Source organism: Pinus tabuliformis, chromosome 4_2, assembly GCF_031772625.1.
Source record: "Pinus tabuliformis cultivar Carrire ecotype Pingquan chromosome 4_2, CPIR1, whole genome shotgun sequence".
Taxonomy (NCBI): Eukaryota; Viridiplantae; Streptophyta; class Pinopsida; order Pinales; family Pinaceae; genus Pinus; species Pinus tabuliformis.
Window position 1 is genome coordinate 339,968,110 of NC_142304.1, and position 23,035 is coordinate 339,991,144.

At 35.4% G+C, this 23,035-nt stretch overlaps 1 protein-coding gene and 1 long non-coding RNA gene across 2 annotated transcripts; both read left to right on the forward strand.

The window, feature by feature from the left end:
* The first annotated feature begins 16,241 nt into the window (after nt 1-16,241).
* Nucleotides 16,242-18,954, forward strand: LOC149169323 (cell division cycle 20.2, cofactor of APC complex-like). Its single transcript, XM_089427064.1, has 5 exons — nt 16,242-16,820; nt 16,988-17,284; nt 17,740-18,009; nt 18,094-18,672; nt 18,772-18,954. The coding sequence occupies exons 1-5, from the start codon at nt 16,719-16,721 to the stop codon at nt 18,916-18,918; spliced, it is 1,395 nt and encodes a 464-aa protein (XP_089283190.1). The 5' UTR covers nt 16,242-16,718; the 3' UTR covers nt 18,919-18,954.
* Nucleotides 18,955-19,126: 172 nt separating this feature from the next.
* On the forward strand, nt 19,127-21,562 carry LOC149169324 (uncharacterized). The gene is made up of 2 exons (XR_016259379.1): nt 19,127-19,486; nt 21,210-21,562. It is a non-coding gene; the product is annotated as an uncharacterized LOC149169324 (long non-coding RNA).
* The last annotated feature ends 1,473 nt before the right edge of the window (nt 21,563-23,035 follow it).

Here is a 23,035-nt window from a genome sequence, read left to right on the forward strand (position 1 = left end):
TTGAAGGAAAATTTGAACCAAAAGTGCAGAAGTTAGTTATTCAATCGCCATTAATAAAAATTTCAAGAGGTCCTCCACCTTCATCTCCACCTCCATATTCTCCCACAAATTTATATTTATCTACAACATCTTCTATAGACTCATCCTCATCTTCTAGTATGGTTGGTTTTCAACATATCGTTCAAGATAGGTATGCTACTTTACAACTCCCTGGTCAACTTAATAATTTTCTTGATGGGTATTTAAAACATCTACCCAGATTTAATGGAGAAACTTGTTTGTCTACTGAATATCACTTAGTTTCCTTCTTGGAATTTTTTGATAACATGAAGATGTGTACATGAGATTGTTTGTTCAATCACTTGAAGGAAACATTAAAATTTGGTTTAGACAACTAAGAGAAAATTCCATTCGGTCTTAGAATGAGTTAACCACCATATTTAAAAATCAATGGGGGGTTAAAAAGGATCTTGTATATTTAGTTACAGAGTTTGCAGAAATGAAGAAAAATCATGGTGAACCCATGGATGATTTTATAAAAAGGTTTAACAAATTTTATCGTAAGATGCCACCTCACTGTAAACCACTAGTAACAATAGGTAAAGTTAGACTTTCTAAATCTTTTGAGTATGATTTCACAGTCATGCTTAGAGAAATAACATCTATCACCCTTGAAGACATGCACACAAATTCCATAGAAGTTGAAGCCAATAGATTAGCATCAGCTAAACTTAATGCTAAAAAAGAAAAGGCTGAAAGAAAAATGAAAGCCAGGGAACAAGGTTCTTCATCAAATAGTAAAATGAAGATCAAAAAATAGATGAAATCACTTCACTGCTTAGAAATATTTCAAATATAATTTCAAAAATGGAGGCACAACCTAGGACAATTCAAAAAACAACAAATAGACATCAAGCTCAATATAGGAGACCTCCCTAACCCTAAATTTTGTAAAGACCTAATAATGATCAGCAAATTCAACCTCCACTAATGATTTATGATCAGGAAGATGTAGACATTGGCCCTCTCATTACAGATGACATCAACAATTTTGATCATTCATCAATTCAAAATGCCATTGTCCCTCTTCCTCAAAATAAATTCCCACAACAAAATCAAGAAAATTCACAAGTTTCAAAATATCATGCCTTTTCTGAATTCTTAATCATAGAATTAAATAGAAGCAATGATTTAAGACCAAGACTAGGGTCTCATAGACCTTCTAAAAATTTCATTGTAAATGAACCACCAATTAAAACTATTTAAACTCAAACAACAACAATTCAACCATTGAATCAATCAAATGAACTGGGTTCAATTGATAAAATTGTTCTAACTACTTTCAATGTGGAAAGAGAATTAGAAAGGGTCAAAATACCTATTCCTTTGTCTGAACTTTCCAAAAATCCAGGTTATAAAAACCAAGTTTCTAAATGGATTCAATCTTCAAGTGTTGATGTTGAAGGAGATGTAATAAGCTTGCAAGATGAAAAACCTTTAGTGATCTTTGATCCCTGCTCTAATATGATTGACGAAAATGTACCACCTTTTTATGTCACTTTAAAAGTTCATGATTTTCTGTTATACAACTATATGTTAGATTATGGGGCTTCCAATAATCTGATGCCTAAAGTGATCATGGATCAACTTCAATTACAAATCACTAGACCTTATCATGATCTATATACTTTCGACTCAACGAAGGTACCCTGTCTTGGACTTATTAAAGACCTAGTTGTCACTCTAGCACAAATCCCTGTTAAGAGTGTAGTGTTAGATATTGTAGTTACAGATATTCCTCCTAAATTTGGTATGTTATTATCTAGATCATGTTGTGCCAAATTAGGAGGAAGTCTACAAATGGGCATGTTTTATGCTACTATTCCTACATATGCAGGTGAACAACTTATATTATACAGGGAGGTTAGATTCATTAATACTATTTGTAGAGATGGTCAAGCAAGAAATCATTCAATTTATGCAGTTGATCAAGATTTTGGATGTTTCACACTATCATCAAATAACTTATAAAACACTCAGCTTAGCATTCAACAAATTGTGGATAAACCTAAGGCTGTAAAAACTGATATTTGGAAACTATAGTTTGATGGAGCTTTTTCAAAAGAAGTAGTTGGAGTTGGTATTGTACTTATTTCACAAGATAAAGAGAACATAACTCAATCCTATAAGTTAGAATTTGATGTTACAAACAACGTAGCAGAATATGAAGCTTTACTTCTAGGATTGGAATTAGCCAAAAGTCTTAAAGTGCAAAATCTAAGTGTATTGAGTGACTCAGAACTCATTGTTAAACAAGTAAGGAATATTTGTCAAACAAAACACCCCAAACTTAGATCTTACATAAATGAGGTATGGGATTCAGTGGATAATTTCTTTCAGGCATTTAACATCACTGCTATTCCAAGAAATGAGAATATTCGTGCAGACTCTTTAGCTGTTTCAGCTAGTTCTTTTAAAATTCCCTATCAAATGGAGCTACAATATCATATTCAGGTAAAATACAAACCCTCAATTCCTCATAATATTAAATATTGGCAAATATTTGAAGATGGTGAACATTTAAACTTGTTTTTGCAAGTAATTGATGAATTTTCAGCCTTACAAATTGAAGAACAACAACTTGAAGATAAAGAGTTGAATAAGGAAAATGAAACTTCACAATTAAAATAAAAAATGGTTGATCATAACATCATTTAGCTACCCAACAATTTCATCCCAAAGGGCTTAGTTCCTCTTGAAAAATTATTTGACCACAATGATGTTCCTAAAAGCTTATTATCAGATTCACCTCAAGAAGATATAGAAGAATACAATATTGGAACTTAAGAAGAAATCAGAAATATTAAAAACCTTGCATCATTACCAAAGGAAACAAAAGATAAATATCTAAGTCTCCTTAAAAATTACAAAGATGTTTTTGCTTGGTCTTATGATGAGCTAAAAACATATGATACAACACTCATTGAACATAAAATTCCTCTAAAACCAGAAGCTAAACCTTTTAAGAAAAAGTTAAGGAAAATAAATCCATTCTTGCTCCCCACAATTGAAAAAGAACTTAAAAATCTACTAGATGCCAAAATCATAGTTCCCTTAAGATATTCTGATTGGATAGCAAATTTGGTTTCAGTAAGAAAGAAAAATGGTGAAATCAGATTGTGTGTGGATTTCAGGAACTTAAACAAATCATCCTTAAAGGACAATTGTCCATTACCCAAGATGGATCAATTACTTCAAAAAGTTTCAAGTTCTAATAGAATTTCTATGTTAGATGGTTTTTCTGGATACAATCATATAATGGTGAGCCCAGAAGATAGAAAGAAGACAACATTCACAACTCCTTGGGGTACATTCATGTATGCAAGGATGCCTTTTGGACTAACAAATGTTGGAGCTACTTTCCAAAGAGCTATGGATTTAGAATTTGTTGGTAAGATTAATAAATTTGTTGTCATTTATCTAGATGATCTAACTGTATTTTCAAGTTCTGATAAAAAACATTTAAATCACTTGAGAAAGGTTTTTGACAGGTGCAGGAAGTTCGAGATATCACTAAATCTGAAGAAGTCCTTGATTGCAATAAAAGAAGTAAAATTACTTGGTCATATTATTTCAAAGGAAGGAGAAGTCATTGACCCAAAGTGAGTTTCAACCATACAAGCACTTTCACCACCAAGGAATAAAAAGGAAGTTCAAGGAAAAATCAACTTCTTAAGGAGGAGGAGTTCAAGCTTTGATGATGGAAAATTTCTCCTTGCAAATTGATGACTTTTGAATGATGATGAAATAGTTAAGGATATTATTGATATGTTGAGAAAAGACCATGAAGTCAAGTGGGAAGTTCAAGAAAGATTTTCTTTTACCCAAATCAAGAAATCTATTTCTGAAGCCCCAGTATTAGCTTGTCTAAACTATTCTAAACTTTTTAGTATTTTCTATTTTGCTTCTGAAAACACCCTAGCTATTGTCCTTTTGCAAAAGAATGAAAATGGAGATGATCAGCCTATTGCCTTTTTCAGTAAAGTCATGAGAGATGTTGAGTTGAAATATGACATTATTGAAAAACAAGCTTATGCCTTAGTTGAAGCCTTGAAAGCTTTTAGATTCTATATCCTTCATTCTTCAATTATTTCATATGTTCCAAACAATGTTGTTAAAATTGTATTATCATAGCCTAATACAGATTGTTCAAGGGGAATATGGATCACTAAGATATTATAATTTGATCTTATTATCAAATCTACAAAGTTGATAAAGGGTCAGGGTTTAGCCAAACTTTTAGCTGAATCCAATTGTAAAGTTTTAGGGATAAATTCTGTGATGCAAATATTAGCAAAGAAGAATCCACAAGAACCTTCTCAAATAGCAACAGATAAGAATCCACAAGAACCTTCTCAAATATCAACAGAGAAGAATCCATAAGAACCTTCTTAAATATTATCACAGAAGAATCCATGAGAACCTTCTCAAATATCAACAAAGAAGAATCCACAAGAACCTTCATCTTTAGCTGAATCAATTCCTCTTCCACTCCACATTGATGAGAAATTTATTCTTTTAGAATGATACACTGATATTGTGCATTTTCTTTGTGATTTTGAGTATCCACCTGGATTCACAAAGAATCAATGCAAAACACTCAAGTTAAAGGCCATAAAATATTGCATCATCAATGCAAATCCATATTGAAAGGATCCACTAAACATCCTTTTGTTATGCTTAACAAAAAGTGAGACAAAAGGAGTTATAAATCAGTTTCATACAAGTATCTATGGTGGTCATTATGTTTGAAGAGAAACACCATACAAGATTTTAAGAGTTGGGTTTTATTGCCCAAAATTATTTGCACAAGTAGGAGTAAAGGTTTGAAGCTGCATACCATGTCAAATTCTTTCTGGAAAGCAAAGATTAGCAGCACTCCCTCTGGTTCCAGTCCTATTTGAAGCACATTTCCTATAGTGGAGATTATATTTTATTGGAGATATTCATCCAACATCCAACAATCGTCAGAAATGGATTTTAACTGCCACAGATTATTTTACAAAATGGGTAGAAGCTATACGAGTCAGGAATGCTACTGATACTGTTGCCATTAAATTCATTGAAGAAAACATACTATCTAGATTTGGATGTCCCCAACAGATAGTTACAGACAATTCACTAGCATTCAGTAGTATTAAAATGATTGAGTTTTTCCAAAAATATCAAATTCTACTACATCATTCTAACCCTTATTATCCTCAAGGAAATGGATTGGCAGAGTCTTCAAACAAAAGTCTAGTCAAAGTCATTAAAAAGGTACTTGCAGATCATAAGAGAAATTGGGACAACCATCTTAAGTATGCAGTTTGGGCAAATATAATTTCACCAAAGAGATCAACAGGAAAATCACCTTTTCAGCTTGTTTATGGCATCGAGGCCATTTTTCCTTCACAACTAGATTTTCCTGTCATGAAATTCTTACAAGAAGAAAATGAAGAATACGATGAATTTTCTAGGAGAATCAATCAGATTATAGAACTTAATGAACACAAATATGAAGTCTAATATAAGTTTCTAAAATATCATAACAAAATGAAAAGCTTGTTTGACAGAAAGGCTAGAGAAAGAGATTTCAAAGAAGGATATTTAGTACTAAAATGGGATGCTAGAAGAGAATACAAAGGAAAGCATGGAAAGTTTGATAATCTATGGTTTGGACCTTTTACCATTGTAGAGGTTAAAGGCAACAATACTTTTGTCTTGCAAAACTTAGAAGGGAAATATTCTTCATTGTCTGTGAATGGAAAATATTTGAAACACTATATCCAGTACTGAAATTTCTTCGGTCATTCATCATTTGTACATTACCGGTTTGTTCCATTTTCCTGAAAGTATGGTTGTTTTTCAGCAAAGACTCCATTAGCCCGAGAAGAAGGCACTTGGATCTGCATGTTCTCTACATCATATAGGAGGAAGCAGTCCCTAGTTGGAGTCGATGTTGTAACATTGATTGTTTTGATAAGTTAGATGTTTTTATAAAAAATATATATATAGATATTGTGAAAAAGGGATATATATATATATATATATATATCCCAAAATGCAACACACTATTTAAAATGTTGTTTTTCAATCATTAGTCAGGTTTGATTAAATCTTAAATGTGATTAAATTAAACAAAAAAAGAGTTTATTTTGTAACTAGACAAATGATAAGAATGTTTGTTGTTTTTGTTAAATGTAATAAAATTTTGACGGATATGATTTGCAATGCTAAGAGATCAATGGCTCTTAGACTACTCCGCATCCCCTTAGCCCATATGAAGTTTAATCAATGAGGGGGTTGCGAAAAGCGGTCATCCCTCATACCGCCTCCGCCACATGCCCCTCTCACGTTCACTCTACACCCCCTTGCTCCAAAACCATAAACCGCCTCCTACCGCCTCCGAAATCCACTCTCTCCCATCCATAAAGCCGTTACACCCGCTCCCGACAGTTTTAAATAAAAATCCCCATTCTGCCATCTATCAACTCCTTATTCACCAACCATACTCCCATTTTAAAATTTCTCATTACACATTAATGTCCCGCATGCCCATTTGACGTATAATTTGTGATAGAACCATTTAAACTCATTAAAAACATTTTTTTATGTTTTGTTGAATATTATTGGTTGCTTGTATTTTCTCTCTCTCCTCTGCTAAGTCATAAATTGAACAATTGCTACGAGTTACCAAGCCGAACAAACGCCAAAGTAACCAGTGAAACTCAAGAGACCATTCCACCTATCAGTCAACAAGGGAATCGTTCATCTCCGGGTAATTGCATATGCTTCTCACTCCTTTTCTTTCAGTCATGTCTTCAAAGAAGAAATCGAAAACTTCAAAAAACCCCATGCTTCCTCCCACTATCAACTTAGACCATTAGCCATTAGTGGACCAACTCTATAAAGTTTTTGAAACCAACTGCGAGTTTGATCTTTATGAACTCCACAATTGGTTAAAACATAAATTTTTAGACTTAAGTGATGAATTAAACCTTTAACACTCATCTTTACCTCAGTATATCATTCCACAAACCCATCATTTCCCAGAATTCATTTCATGGTGTCATGTTAAGTATGTTCCCAGTCAAAGAGCAATGGTTTCCCAAAACAATGAAGCTATTTTTACAATTACTGCTGAATCAATTAATTGAAAAATGTTACAGACTCAAAACCCTAAACCCTTCCATCCATTTTCTCAAGAATCCCTCATGGATATCTATAAACATCTTGATTTTCCCCAAAGAGCCAAGATTTTTGAAACCTTTCTACTAGAAAATGTCCAATTGCATAAAACCAATCCACAATATCAATCATCTATGTTTCCATAAATGACCAAGCAGATAATATCCATTGTCTGATGTTTGTTAGGTTATTATTCCAATCAGTGGGTCGATGAGGTCCTTATAGGTTTCTTATTAGATTTCTTAGTTAATGAAAAGTCATCTCTTATCTTCATTTATAGTGAATTCTTAGCAGAATCAATTTATGATCAGTTCATGAAGTTCTCTATAGAAGGTGTGTTCAAATATGATTCTGTCTTAGTATATTTGTCCATGTTTTATCAGCTAGAGAGGTTTTATTTTCCCTTACAGAAGATGGACAACCAAGGAGATCCACAATCAGTAATCCATTGGACTTCCTTGGTGAGGAAGAACACCATTGAATTCACATTTAATGACTTTGTGGATAAGTTTCTATATGTTGTTTCTTGTTTATTAAACATTGATGTAGAACCAAGGATTGGGCCAAAGATCAGAAAAATTCCACATCTTAGTGAACAAAGCAAAATAAGAGATTGGTATCTATACCAAAATTATACAAAGATTAGGATATATGGATTTGAACTTCCTCCATATAGATTGCCTAAGTTTGTCCTTATCCGGATTTTTGCATTGAAATATATCAGGTAGATGATTAACATGGATCAGCTTCATTTTGTAGCAGCGAATAAGAAGGCTCAATTTAAAATCAAAACTCAAGTAGGGCAATTTATTTGCAATGCTATATCAGCAAGGAAGGAAGCATAAACTCTTTTGAAACATATGAATTTCAAACTTAGTTTCACCTGGTCATATGATCCCCTAGGAGTGATTTCAAAATTAAGGGTAGAGAAAAACACTACCCCATATGCTCACACTCCTAGGCCTGAGATAGAACAATACATGAACCAAGATGAATGGTGGGGGAATACACTTTAGGAGGTGAAAGAGCAAGTTATATCATCTACAACATCACAGACTCCCGTACCAGAAGAAAAGCAAGACAAAAGGGCAAGGGACAGTGCTTCCCCTATGGTGATAGAAATTTCAGCCAAGGAATTCAAAATATACAGTAAGAGGCAGAAGACAAATAATACAAGTGAAACACAACAAGAAGATACTACACAACAGTGCCCAATTTTCATGACAGACCCATTTGTGCCATCATCTTCTAGAAGAGAAGAATTGACTGTAGGATCCCATATGTATTCAGCTAGTCTAGATGTATTATCATCTCAAACATGAGAATCACATCAGACTCAGAGAGAACAAAGCATATTTAAATTTTACAAGGAAATTAAGAAGAGGAATGAGGCTTTGAAAGCTTCCCTTATTTATAGTTTTGGAAGAAAACATCAAAGTTACAACATAGGCTACTTTCTGCCTTCGACACTGAGAAGGTAAAGATTCAAATGGCCTTCCTGAAACCCAAAAGCACTCATCCTAGAAATGCAAATGATTACACTAAATCAATGTTTTCTTTTGATGCAAACTTAATTTATCCTATTGACGAGATTGATGTACATGAACAATCTGGTAAGATGATATATTCCTCTCACAAGTTCAGCTATGACAACATCAAAGCTTCAAGAATCATTAGAAAATATTCAATCTCAGTTGAAGTTAGAAAAAATATCTTCCTTAGCTAAAGATACAAGGATCGAATCTTTAAAGGATTTAGTGATAAAGCTGGGATATGATCCCACCAATGTGAAAGCAACATAAGAGGTAATCAAGAGAAAGAATGCAAACATAACTACTTTGAGAAAACAACTTAAGCTTCCTTCTACAGAAGAGCCACATACTAAAGAAATAGGACATCTAGAAAAAGAGAAGGATAACATTTTCAAAATCATAATTGAACACAATGCACAAATAGAAAAAATGGAAACTAAAATTGAAAGTCTTTTAGAGGAAAAGGAACAACATGGAACCTGCGAATAAAATGTTGTTCTTTCAGCAGTTCTAGTGACAACAATGCCAGTTACAACTACAAAAATAACAACATCTACATCAAAAACGAATTCAGGAGTGGAAACTCAATCTATTGATTCAACAACAGACCTTGCAAAAGCAATAGAAGATTTATCAATTAAGGGACAAGAAATTGAGAAACTGAGAAGTCATCTTCATAATTTGCAAGAGAAAAAAACAAAGGTTGATAATGTATATTTAGTTGAGTTGCGGAAGACACATAAGATTACGCAAATAATTGAATTCTTAGAAAGCTAATCTATCATAGCTGACACCATTACATAGGCTAAGAAACGTATCTGGATAGAAATAAATGAGGCCATCATTGATATATGGCCTTCAATTGAGATCATCTTTGAGCAAGATGAACTAGTGCACAGAGCCCAAGAAGTAATAGCAGATTTGAAGAAGGACTTGGGTTTAAAACCAAGAAAAGAAAATGTATTAATAAGGGATATGAATTCCAAAACCAAATATGAACTGGAAGAATACAACATAGTGGATAGGACATAAACTATTTTGGAAGTGAGAAGGATTCTAACTAAGAAAAATTTGATGTTGCAACTAGAAAACAAGTGCCATGACCTCGAATCAAGTATCCAGAGGTTTCACTGAAAATTATCTACGTTACATAGAAAAGGACTACATAGATTACAGGGAATTGGAGATAAATTGATTAATTTAGAAGAATATTAAAAGAAATTATATTCAATTGCCAAGGATAAATCCATATTTTCAAATATTAAAGGTGTAGAAATTTTGAATAATATGACACATATTCACAGAGATTATCCTGATTATACACTTATAAGCGGAACATGCATAATACATAACCTCCTCTAAGTTGATCATCAATTTAAAGAAGCAGAAACATTCACAGGTGCACATAGAAGCATCAATCACACATATCAACACAGTATTTTCCCGGGGAAAGCATCTCGATAAAAACCCCAACTATTTGTATATTATAGTGATTGAATCATGTAACAATACATAGTACAATACTCCTCACAAGTACTCAGTACTATCTCCACATGCTACACACAATACAGCTCAGATCTGATCTCCAAATCTCCCCCGCTGCTTGCCTGCCTCCACAACTCAATACCTGCTCAAGAATGAATGAAAATGGTTTACCAAACTCGTATTTCACCTCCAAAGAATCACTCACACTGTGTTAGACGTGAGAAGAGGCTATAATACTGGGTAAATACATGAGAAAACTCATTGGCATACTCAATCCCTTGATTGTAAAAATCCTCATGCACAACTATAGTCACAACTAATAGCAATCTGATTCTCTAACACCTGTCCCTGCTGAACTGAACATGCACTGACATGCAACTTAGTTAACTGATGTATTCTATAGTTTCATTATGAGTTAATAATTAGTTTAACAACTCATCATTAGTCTATTTGCAGTTAGACTAACTACAACTAGTTTAACCAAGTCAAACTGAACACAACTCCATCAACTCCACAATCAACTCCACCAAACTCAACTGATTGAGTTCTAACTGAAGTCATGCATGCAACAACTCAACTGACTCATAACAAAAGCGTACTTCCTTCTGACAGCTGCATGGGCCACATCTGTAGCTCAAACTGAAGTGCTCCAAGAGAATAAGATCAAGTTTATAGTCCAAATATTATTATGAGACAATAATATTTGACTTTTCTATTTTGGACAGCCAGTCTAAAAATAGACTTTGATCACTCCTGCTGTGATCACTCCTGCTGTGGTCACTCCTACTGTGGTCACTCCTGCTGTGATCATCCCTGCTGTGGTCACTCCTGTTGTGATCATCCTTGCTGGGATCCAAAAATAGAACTTGCGCCATAATTTGCATGCGGGCCCACTTAGTGAAGGCAACTCTTTTCACTAAGCTCCATCATCTTGTTGCAATCTCAACAAAAGGTACAATCACACGTGAAGATTTTATGGAAGGCCTTAGTTATGATTTACTCATCAAGCATGAGATAAATCATTTTTTTTGTTAAACCAACTTTCAAAAAATACACTAAGGTGGATGAAACGTTCAAAAAATTAGTCAAATATACAATTCCAGATGAAGAAAGGTGGGAAGAATTATGTAATTTACTAGAGTAAATGAGTCAGTAGTCATCAACAATTATCAGCAGCAGAGTAACAGAGTAATCAACCCAAACCAGCACCAGAATCCTCGAAAGTAGCAACAACAACTTCAATAGTTTTATTTCCCTGTGTTTTTGCACTATTTTTATAAAAAACAATTTTAAATATTTTTCAAACAAATCTAAATATTTAAGTCTAGATATTTTGGGAAAAAATTATATAAATATTTCCAAAATCAAATTATGAAGGGTTGAACCCTTGGGATAAGTTTTGTTGAGCAGAATTACATGTATCTAAAGTTGTCCGATATCAATAAAACGATTCTAGATTTGCTTCAAACAACTTGTCATATTTGTGAGTTCTTCTTAAGTTATTCATTTCATTTTGTTGTTTCTGCATGTATTTATTTCTATTGAAGAAATCTAGGTAAGATATAACTAAATATTAGTCTATCTTAAATCCCTTGTGAAGTTATAACATATTACAGAGATTAGTTTATTAGATTATCTCTCTAAATTAACTCCTCTACATTAATTAATTGTCACTTCTTCATAAACTTAAATGCATTTTGTTGGGCAGTGAACATAGTTTGCTAGCATCTTTTTCTTATGATAATTTTAAATATTCTGTTTGAATATTTAAAAGTTGTAGTTTCTTAGAATTGTTACTTCCAAAACTTCTTAAATCTAAATTACTGTTTAGAGGTAAAGAATCAGGCCTTTCATTGTATTAAGATAATTTAGGATGTAGTACATGTTTACATAAGCTTAAAACAGTGGTCCTCCATAAATTAAAAACAACAAAACATTAAAGATGCTCTCGCATAGTTACCTAACCTAGAATTATCTCAGAGGAAAACAATTGTAATCCTTTAGGCTATACACTTTTTCGGCTTCTAGCATAGTCCATTTGGGAAGTCTAAAAGAATGGTAACTCTAGGAGTTCCAACTACCCTCAAGGATCTTCTAGGAACCCCTCAAGCCTCACACTAGGAGATCTTACCCAACAAGTTCCCCCTCCAAGCTTCATCCTTTCCCAAGACGAGAAAGAAAAATTTCCCACATATTCCAATGAGAAACTCCCAATAGTTTACATAGGTCATAAGCTTCAATGCATATCTAAGATCATACTCAACTAGTCTCAACAAAACAAGGGAAGTACCAAGGAGAATGGTTGTTTGGATGATGTTTGAATGATGACCAAAACTATGGAATGAAACCCCACAATCATGGAAAACATGTCTTATGTATGAATGAAGTCATTTTTCCAAATGTCACCAAGGAGCTCACCCTCACCACATGGGAACTGCCATAGCCTTATTTGTCCATTCACTTATGGACTTAGGATAGAAAACTAAGGTATGACATAGGCTTATACATGCCCTTTTTTATAAACTTTTGGTTATGTCCATAAAGTCACTTTTGGAATATAATATTATTGACATGGCTTACAAACCATGTCATAGTTCCACACCCTCGCCTTTCTTACTATCGAGTCATATCCCCCCATACTCTTTTCATCTGGTATTTTGCATCCATGCTATATTTTATTATAACATGTGTGTGATTACATATATTCATGGCTAGGCTCACTAGCATTTTAACATAAAAGCTCTTTGGCCTTAACCAAACAAGCATTCTAGCTTCAAGACATATAAACATAGGCATAAACACCCGAAAAACAAATATGCACATATAAATACATGGGCACTTATAGTCAAGACAACCTAGTCCACCAACCTAATAAAAGTATCTACAAACATCTACACGGGGTCATCTTGGGGGTATTTGATCCGGATTTAAATAGGAACACAACAAATTACAGAGATAACCATAAACACAGAGAGGCAATGGAAATAATACTTCACTTCATTAATGTAAAATATTGAAATATGCTTACAAACAAAAATGGAAATAAACCAGCTAGGGCGATTGTAGCTTATCTCTGAGAAGAGATGTGGCAGCTACATCCCTCTGAACTGTGTTACAATGAGGCTCGAAGGTCTATTTATTGTTGAGAAACAATGGAAAACCCTTAACATCCCAAAACCTAACCCTAGAAGATGAAACGCCAAATTGTGGGCCCCGTTTTGGGTAAGTTGGTACATCAAGTAACTTTGGCACCCGATCTTTGTTTGACGTGTACAATAGCTCATTAGAAAGATCTATCCAAGCACTACAACTTTGGGAAGAGAAACACTGGTCCATGGACCCATGTTGCTCCTATATTTTCCAAAAAATGTCGTTTAGGGTCTCAAAACGGTTCCGAAAGTTCAGGAACCGAAAACTACTAAAAATAGTATATTGTGCTACAATTACGGAAACTGAAAAATTGAAAGAGATAGTTGTGGGGGTCCAAGTGGGATAGGTGGGTGGCCACCAACATCCACCTAGATCATTCCTCCCCCCTTAGGAAGCAATGGTCCCCATTGTGTTGAGTTCCTCCATCTGCTGAACTTGGTCCCTAGTGAGTTGTTCTGTAATCTTGGATGTGTCCAGTAATGGTGGGAAGCATGGTCGAGGGTGGTACACATTGAACACTTGGTGCAGGCAAAGGAATGGAGGAATGTTGTGCTCCAAAGCATTATTTCCCACAGCCTTAGTAATGGTGTAAGGACCATGTCGGCGTGGTCGGAGATTCTGATGGGCTCTTGTGAGGCGTTCTTTCTGCATATGCAACCAGACTTTGTTGCCCACCTGAAGCTTGTGTGGTACCCTTGTGGGTGAGGAGAAGTTTTTCCTGTGTTCTATCATGACTGTATCCCTTTGCTGCTGCTACTGCGTGTGGGAATCCTTCACGGGGGTCATGGATGTGGTGACGATATTCCCCTTACTTTGGGAGAAAACCAAACAGAAAATGAATTTCCTAGTCTGGGAGATGAGCTTGCTGCATTTCTTAGCAGTGATCAAAGAGGTGGCGGTAGGTGGGGCTACCTTTGGTATCCTGTATAATGAATTACACAAAGAACTAATGATAGTGCGAGGCCTTGACTCATACACAGCATGTCGCCTCCACAAGTATGGTTGGCCTAATAATACATCACAAACATCCAGAGGTGTAACATCACACAATACCTCATTTGTGAAGGGTTCGATGTTGTAGGGAAGGCGACACTACTGGTGAACTCGGAGATCTCATCCTTGGTGAAGCCACTCGATAGTGTATGGCTGCGGGTGTGGTGTAATCAGTAGGCCCAACCGCTTAACGACCTCTGCTGAAATGAGGTTCTTTTTCTCCCACTGCCAACAATGAATTGCAGCGGCGAACCATTCACCCACATCTATGAGTGGAAAAGACACTCCCCCTCCTCTAGATCTTCAGGCTCATTCTTCTGGATCTTAGCGGTGGCAACAATGATGTTGGGCTCCACATCAATGATTTGCTTCCCTTTCCCATTCCCCTTGCTGGGCTCTAATTCAGGGTCAGAACATGCATCTGATTCTGAAGCCTTCAACTTGGTCACCAACGACTGCTTCATTCGACACTCGTGTTGTGAGTGGAGCTCTTGTGGAACTCACACCACTTTCCTATGTCCTTATTCGACTTCATGGCGTTGTTATTTTCTTGCAGTTTCGACGGGTTGTCTTGGGTCACCCCGCCTTGGCTTTGTCCTTTGGTATTTGGATTTGCCGATCCAAAATCTCGCTTTTTCTGTTTGAACTTTTGCTCGATTTTGACAGCGTATCGATACGCCATGCTTAGCGATGAGATGTTCAGGAACTCCATTTCTTCTTGGATGTATCTATGAAGGCAGCCACGGTATTTGAGTACCAAATGCAGCTCAGAATCTTTGATGCCCAGCTGTGTGCGAAGGGTATGAAAAATGTTTGTGAACTCCAGCACATCTTGGTCCCTTCCCTGTCACAGCGTGGTCCACTTTATGTATTTGTCCTCGTAGCTTTTGACAGGGTAGTACTGATCCTTGATGGCATCCCGGAATGAAGCCCAACAAGGTGCGGCTGAAAATAGTGAGCCCATACTTTCATCCTTCTGCTCGCAATAGGTTTCCCTACTAGTCCTTAACGTGGGGGTCTGCTTTGAGAAGAGAGAAAATAATCTTTTCCCGACTCAAAAATTCATGAACAGAAAAATACTCATCTAGTAGATTTAACCATTTATCTACGGCATCTGCGTCTATTTGACCCTCGAAGATGGGGATTTCAAAATTAACTTGTACCTTAAAGGGCGTGGCGTTTCCTAAGTATCTGTTGGAAACCAATGCATCGCCTCTGGGTAGCCGCTGAAGGATCTGCACAAAGTTGTCCATCATCGCATTCCTTTGTCACTCAAGGGCTTCTTTGAGCAAGATTTTGATATGAACTCCCACCCCCTCATCTTTCTTCTTATCCGCCATGGGAGTCTGTTGGGATTTGCGAGGTTGATCTTGCTAAGATTTTTATATGTAATGAGAATAATCATTTGTAAATATTGATTAATTCATTATTTATATTTAAGAAAATTTGAGTTATTTTAAAAAAGTTAATGGTTTAATGGCCAAATTTAAAGTATTATCCAATGTCTTTAGGTTTTACGTTATTAATTTATTTCTTTGGATTTAAAAAAATTGTAATAAAAAATAATTTTATATATTACTATGATACCAACCTAATTCAATCTTTTAATATAAAAATTATTTTCAATAAATTTAAAATTAAGCCAATATAAAATCTAAATTAATACATTGACGTACATTAATTAATTAATAATAATAAAAGGATACATACATTGACATAGCTAAATTTGGACGAAGAAATCCCGCAAATAATAGGTTTTCCAAAGGAATATTACCCTCACGCATTAAGGTTTCCAACGATAATTACCCTAGCAAATTATTATTAAATATTAATGTAGTAAAATTTGCGGAATGTTTCGAGGCTTGTGAAACCCAAATAATGCTCGGAACAAGAAACTGGTTTGGCTTTATGGCCGTTGGCCTAAAACTAGTTACTATTTAGCGTCTTCACAGTTTCTCACATCCTCCTGCCATCATCAATTGACCTGGTTTGTCTGATTGTGCAGATAGCTTTGCTCTGGGGCAAGGAGAACGCCAAGAGGACACCAGGGACTTCTGATACTGGGCTCGCTCGCTAACTTTTTGGAGAACCAGACGTCCTCATACTTTGAGGAACCGAAGCTTTTAGAATTGGAATTCATTTGGAACTACTGTTTTTTTTTTGGTTTTGCAGAACCAAACATCCTCATTCTTTAAGGAACCCTAGCTTTTAGAATTAAAATTCCTTTGCAACTTTTGATTTTTTTTTGTTTTGCAACTTTAAATTTAGGCACATTGATTATTTGTCATATATTGTGTTTTGTCTGGTTATTTTACTTGAGTAGGAGTAATGGAATCGTCTTGCAGTTCAATGAATTCCAACAGGCATTCCACAGAGAAGCGATGTCTCCGTCCTCTGCAGAAACAGGGTGCTTCAATGAATAAACACAGCGTATGCATTCTCTCCTCTTTTTCTTTACAGATAATTTCTATGCTGCAAACATGGCATTCCCCCAATTAGGTTTATTACAGTGAAATGTGGCTAGTGGGGCAACAGGTTATCCTGATTCAGTTGGAAGTCTGAATCAGGATTTGGTTTTATTGTTTTTGCTATCACAGAGCGATAGATTTATTCCGGCAAGAGGATCCATCGATTTAGACGTAGCTAGATTCATGGTCACGCAAAAGCAAAAGGACAATAACGATATCCATGCCCTCTCCCCTTCCCCCTCCCCTTCGAAAAAAGCATACAAGAAGGAGATGGCAGCCGCTTTATTGAAGAATGCCGGTGCTGCTGACAACAATTGCAGAATTCTTTCTTTCAATGGAAAATCATCGACTGTTTCCCAAGCTTCACAAGAAAATGTGTTGGCTAATCTCCCTATTTCTAGAAGAGCACGCAGATATATTGCTCAGGTAAGGCCTGGATTTCATAAAATAAAAAAAAATCAGTCATTTTCGCTAGACATTCCATAATCAGATCCTGAATTCTATTGATGTTTACTCGTTATTGAATCAAAGCCCTTGATCGTATTTGTCATTGCAACATTATCCCATGTCGAGGAGTGTTTTACACAGATTTTTCCTTTTCTTTTTCATTTGCTACGCTGAATTCGCTACCACACCCATTCCAGTTTCTTAAAAAAAAGTTATTAACATAATGGTGTTAGAACTACATAGTATTTCTTCACAAACCTAGCCATGATCCCATTTCGTTTTTTAAAAGCATTGATATACTCTTCTGACACCAGATAAACTACATTGTATTTGGGGTTTTTGTTATTAGTACACTGGATATGCCTATCTGAGGACCATTGTCCTTTGTCTTTCTTCCTTCACCTAGTAATTTAACTTATCCATGTTGATTGCAGTCTGCAGATAGAACCCTGGATGCGCCCGACCTTCTGGATGATTATTACTTGAATCTATTGGATTGGAGTTCCACCAATGTTTTGTCCATAGCCCTGGACAACACTGTATACTTGTGGGATGCTTCTAATAGCTCTATATCTGAGCTTCTGATTGCAGATGAAGAAGAGGGTCCCGTTACCAGCGTTAGTTGGGCACCCGATGGGAGCCAAATTGCCGTTGGGTTGAATAATTCTGTTGTACAGTTATGGGACTCGCAATCTAATAAAAGGGTAAATAAAACTTGTTTATCTCTTCCAAGGTTTTCTCATTCTAATATAATGGAAATCGCTAAATTTGACATGATACAATTGCAGCTAAGAGCCTTGAAAGGTCATCATGAGCGTGTTGGTGCACTTGCTTGGAATGGTCCTATTCTCACCACAGGAGGGCTGGATGGGATTATAATCAATCATGATGTTCGCATCTGTGACCACATTGTTCAAACATACAAAGGACACACCCAGGAGGTTTGTGGATTGAAATGGTCTCCTTCCGGCCAACAACTTGCAAGTGGGGGAAATGACAATCTACTCTACATTTGGGACAACAGCATGAAATCCCATAATCCGTCCTCTCAATACTTCCACCAATTAGATGAACATTGTGCAGCAGTCAAGGCCTTGGCATGGTGCCCCTTCCAGAACAATCTTTTGGCATCTGGTGGAGGGACTTCAGACGGTTCTATAAAGTTTTGGAACACTCAAACAGGTGCCTGCCTGAATACCGTCGACACCCATTCCCAGGTCTGTTCATTGTTGTGGAATAGACATGAGCGTGAGTTATTGAGTTTGCATGGGCTAAATCAGAACCAGTTAACCTTATGGAAATACCCTTCCATGGTGAAAATTACTGAACTTACAGGGCATACTGCTAGAGTTCTTCATATGGCACAGGTATGAAAATTCATGCTTTTTATGTGTACTTATGCATGCAATCCATGTTTTCCCTTTAAATTTGTCCTAATGACCCTTACCATTGATTTACTTCTTCAGAGTCCTGATGGGTACACAGTTGCATCAGCTGCAGCAGATGAAACACTCAAGTTTTGGCAAGTTTTTGGGGCTCCTGATGCCTCAACAAAGACTAAGACTAAAGATGCAAAAGGGGCTTTCAACATGTTTCATACTCACATCCGCTAAGAAGTATCTGTCCAAATTCATGGAATCAGGATGGATGTTCAACTGAAGGTAGTAATTAGATGTTCTTTTTTCTGTTTACAAAGCTCTTTTGCAGGCACTCTATAGTTCTGTTGGATTTTCATGTAGTACATTCCAATTTCTTCTTTGTAATATAGCATGAATTGTGTATAGAGGGGCTTTCAAGTTTCATGCTCACATCCGCCAAGTATTTGTCCAGATTCATGGAATCAGAATGGATGTTCAACTCAAGGTAGTAATTAGATGTTTTATTTTCTGCTTGCAAAGCTCTTTTGCAGGCGCTCTATAGTTCTGTACTCATAGTATGAATTGTGTATTTTATCTATTGTGGACCCTGATGGAACAATGTTGCAACAGCTTTGTGAGACAATGATCCATTTCTTCAGCTGCGTGATAAGCTTTAAAGTGGTTTTAGCAAGTCTTTGGAGCTTCAAAGACGGTTCCAAAAATGATACTTTATGGCTGTTAGCAAGGATCTGATTCACAACTATAAAAAGGCCTCCATGCTTCTACACATGGAATGATGATGAGGGGATGCTCAATGTTGCAGGTAATGCTTGAATTATTTATTTTGTTCATTAGCTGTAAGGAACTTATATCTATATTTTTATCTCCTGTATATTTTATTTTTGTAATATGGTACACTATCCCATCATGCAATTCTTGTCACATGTGTGAATTCTGATAGGATATTGATATTAATCAGAGTAACTAATCACATACATAAGTACTACTCTGATTCATGTGGCTACAATTCTAACATTAAAAAATATTGACTGCACTGAACTGACTAAATCCTTAAATAACCAGGCAATAAATTGGGAGCTTCTCATGTCCTGCCAGGATAGGCAATACTGACATCTTGTGTTGCATCCCTATTGCGAGGTCATGTCCATGCATTTTAAACCTTCGCTCTCATGGAACTGCTGGCCTTCTAACATTAAAAAATGTTGACTGCACTGAACTGACTAAATCCTTAAATAAGCAGGCAATAAATTGAGAGCTTCTCATGTCCTGCCAGGATAGGCAATACTGACATCTTGTGTTGCATCCCTGTTGCGAGGTCATGTCCATGGATTTTAAACCTTCGCTCTCATGGAACTGCTGGCCTCAGCAATAATCTTTGTCCTCTGTCTCCAAACAAATTTTGATTTTTTGTGGAAATTGTTTCTGCTTCTTGTATCCAGTGATCATCTCTTGCCTCCAGTTACTGGTATCTGTTATTGGGCTGTTTGACTGATGAGCCATTACATTCTGTATTCCTCTGCTCTCATGAATCTGTCTTCCTGATCAATCATGATTGCCCTATGTCGCCAAACACATCTTGAATGTTTGTCGAAATTGTTCACGCTCATTGGTTCTATCTGGTCATTATATCTTGCCTATGATTACTGACATCTATTATTGGGCTGTTGGAGAGACCAGTCATTCTTATCCTGTATTCCTTTGCATTTCAAATCGGTTCAAGTTCTGGCATTTTTTCTTTGTTCGATAGCCATCCTGTGCCTGTATTTTTCTATGAAACTTTGATGGTTTTTGGAGTTGTTGCGACTCCTCCATCTGGTTCCCGCTGGATTCTTGCCATATTTTGGATTGCATTACACAATTATTTTTCATACTCTACGTTCAGCTAATTAGAATGTTTGCAGGTACCTCTGATTTAAGCATACCCATCTCTACTATTTCATGGATGTTGCCATTTTTTTTTCAAATGTGTTTTGCAATACCTTTCTTACCAGATAATACAGGTTACCAATGCCATCAAATCAAATTAAGTTGAAATTTCAGTAATGGTTTCATTTTTTCATTTATGAAACTGTCTTTGCCTGTTCTTAAATTACCTTACAAGGTAATTTAAAGGAAATACTGACATGTATACTGGCAGCATTCAGTTGGTCAAATTTATTTAGAATTTGCAGATGATTTATAATTTATTATATATCGCTGATTGACACTCAATATTACCATTTACCAGTCTAGCATTTTTTATCCATTTAGTCATCAATTAAAATTGGATCAATGAGATGTAATCTGCAAATGAGGTCGGTGAAGAATCAGTGGGAATAATTAAGATAAAATTCAAGGTTTTCCTCTAGCTTTGAAGGCTAAATGACACATTGTCAAGTATTTCAATCTAATGTAGCAGAATTTATTAAATGAGAGACATTTTGAGTTTGCAAGATACTGTTTAATTTGTTATGCATTGCTACGCTTACCACTTCCATAACATTTGTCTAACACTGAATTGTTTCTCTTTACTACACATGTTACAGAAGATCGTTTGAGGTGCCTTTAACGAACATGGGATCTTGCCAGCATTCTAAGATGTTCGAGGATGGGTTCAACTCTCCGAAGAAGAATCATACAGAGAAGAGCGGCATGGTTCCTCAATTGCATTTTTTTAATCTCAAGATATTAAGGTACGCTCTTTTGTTATTGGTTCTGTACTTAGCTAGTTGCACTACAATTTTCCAGCACAACTGAATTGGTAAGTGCCTCTGCTTCATACTATCTAGGCTTCATCTTTATTATCTTTTATGCATGAATTTGTCTTGTAATTTCATTTTATTGTTTTTCTTTCTTTACTGACAATTGCCTCATTGTAGCTCCTCCTTCCCTTTGGGCATTGATAATCAATATCTATTGATGTCTGCCCCATAATCTTACAGTGGCATTTTTCAATGCCACCAATCTTCCAACTGCATTTTTGAATGCCACCAACGACATTTTTCAATGCCACCAATCGAGAGGAAAATTTTCCACCCTTCAACTTCTTAAATTGACATCAACTTTGAAGTCGTTCTAGGATTATAGTTCAAGGCATTGGGAATAACTGAGATACAGGCAAAATGTTGATCAGCAGCCTCCATTACTTCAAAGCTTTTGATAGTTTTTTTGAAAGGGCAATGCCTGTCTGTAGATATAAATCCAAGTGTTTAGATACAAGTTTTCTGAAAACAGTTTAACTTTTGAAATTCTATTGTTATTTTGGTGCTTAGGGTTCTGAATTACAATTTAGCATTGAATCAAATAACTAAAAATTCAGCGTGCCCTGTATTTTCCTTTACTGAATCTACAATATATACATTTCACTGGCATAAATTATAATATGAATGAAGTTCCGGCATTACATATCCCATCTATCCAATACAATTAATTTAGTTCTCACATTTTTTAATTACACTTTTAATAACTTATGAAAACAACTATAAGTGAACATTTTTTGAGAATTGCTTGATATTTTTTTATTTTTATACATAATGGTGTAATGCGTGAATATATTTATTATTAAGACTAGATATTTATTACAAATTCTTAAATTGAATATCAAATATTTCTAAATCATCATCATTAGTATTATTTCTTAATTTATCCTAAAAAATAGCTATTTTAACATGGTAACATGAACATAACTCTCAAAAGTTTTTGAATATGTACAGTGTATATTGTGAAAATCTAACAAAATAGATATAAGGTTTATTTGAAAATGGTATTAAAAACAATGGTATCAGATCGGATAAATAAATGTATGTTCTGAATAGGCAAAATATTTGAAGATAGATTGGACAACAATTGTATGAAATATGTATAACTCTGATATTTAGGTGTAATTATATGTTTTATTTTATATGGACCTGAAATATGAACATTGCAGGGCTTTTATGAATTTTCATTTGTATATCTTAAAATTGCATTGCCAAATTTTCAATGTGACATATATATGAAATATATCACCTCTAAATTGTAATTATTTCTATTAGTTTAGAATAGTATTGCAAAACTTTCAATGTGACAAATACATGGACTATATCACATCTATATTGTAATCATCTATCAATTCTTAAAGCCTTATATATCAAGTTAGGGGTGGGGAGGTTTAAAATTTTTTGCAATTACAATGTATTGATAACAATATCAAATTGTGAAAGACAACTAAAGGGATGGAGAGGTTAGCTTTGCAATGAGATGGATCATCATTTGAAATGTCATGAATAGGTCCATTGTGACATGTGGATATTGAAACTAAAGGTAAGTCACAAGACCATTGTGACCTAGACTTGGTGATGGGCCTACAAGTAAGCAAAGATTGTTGATTTAG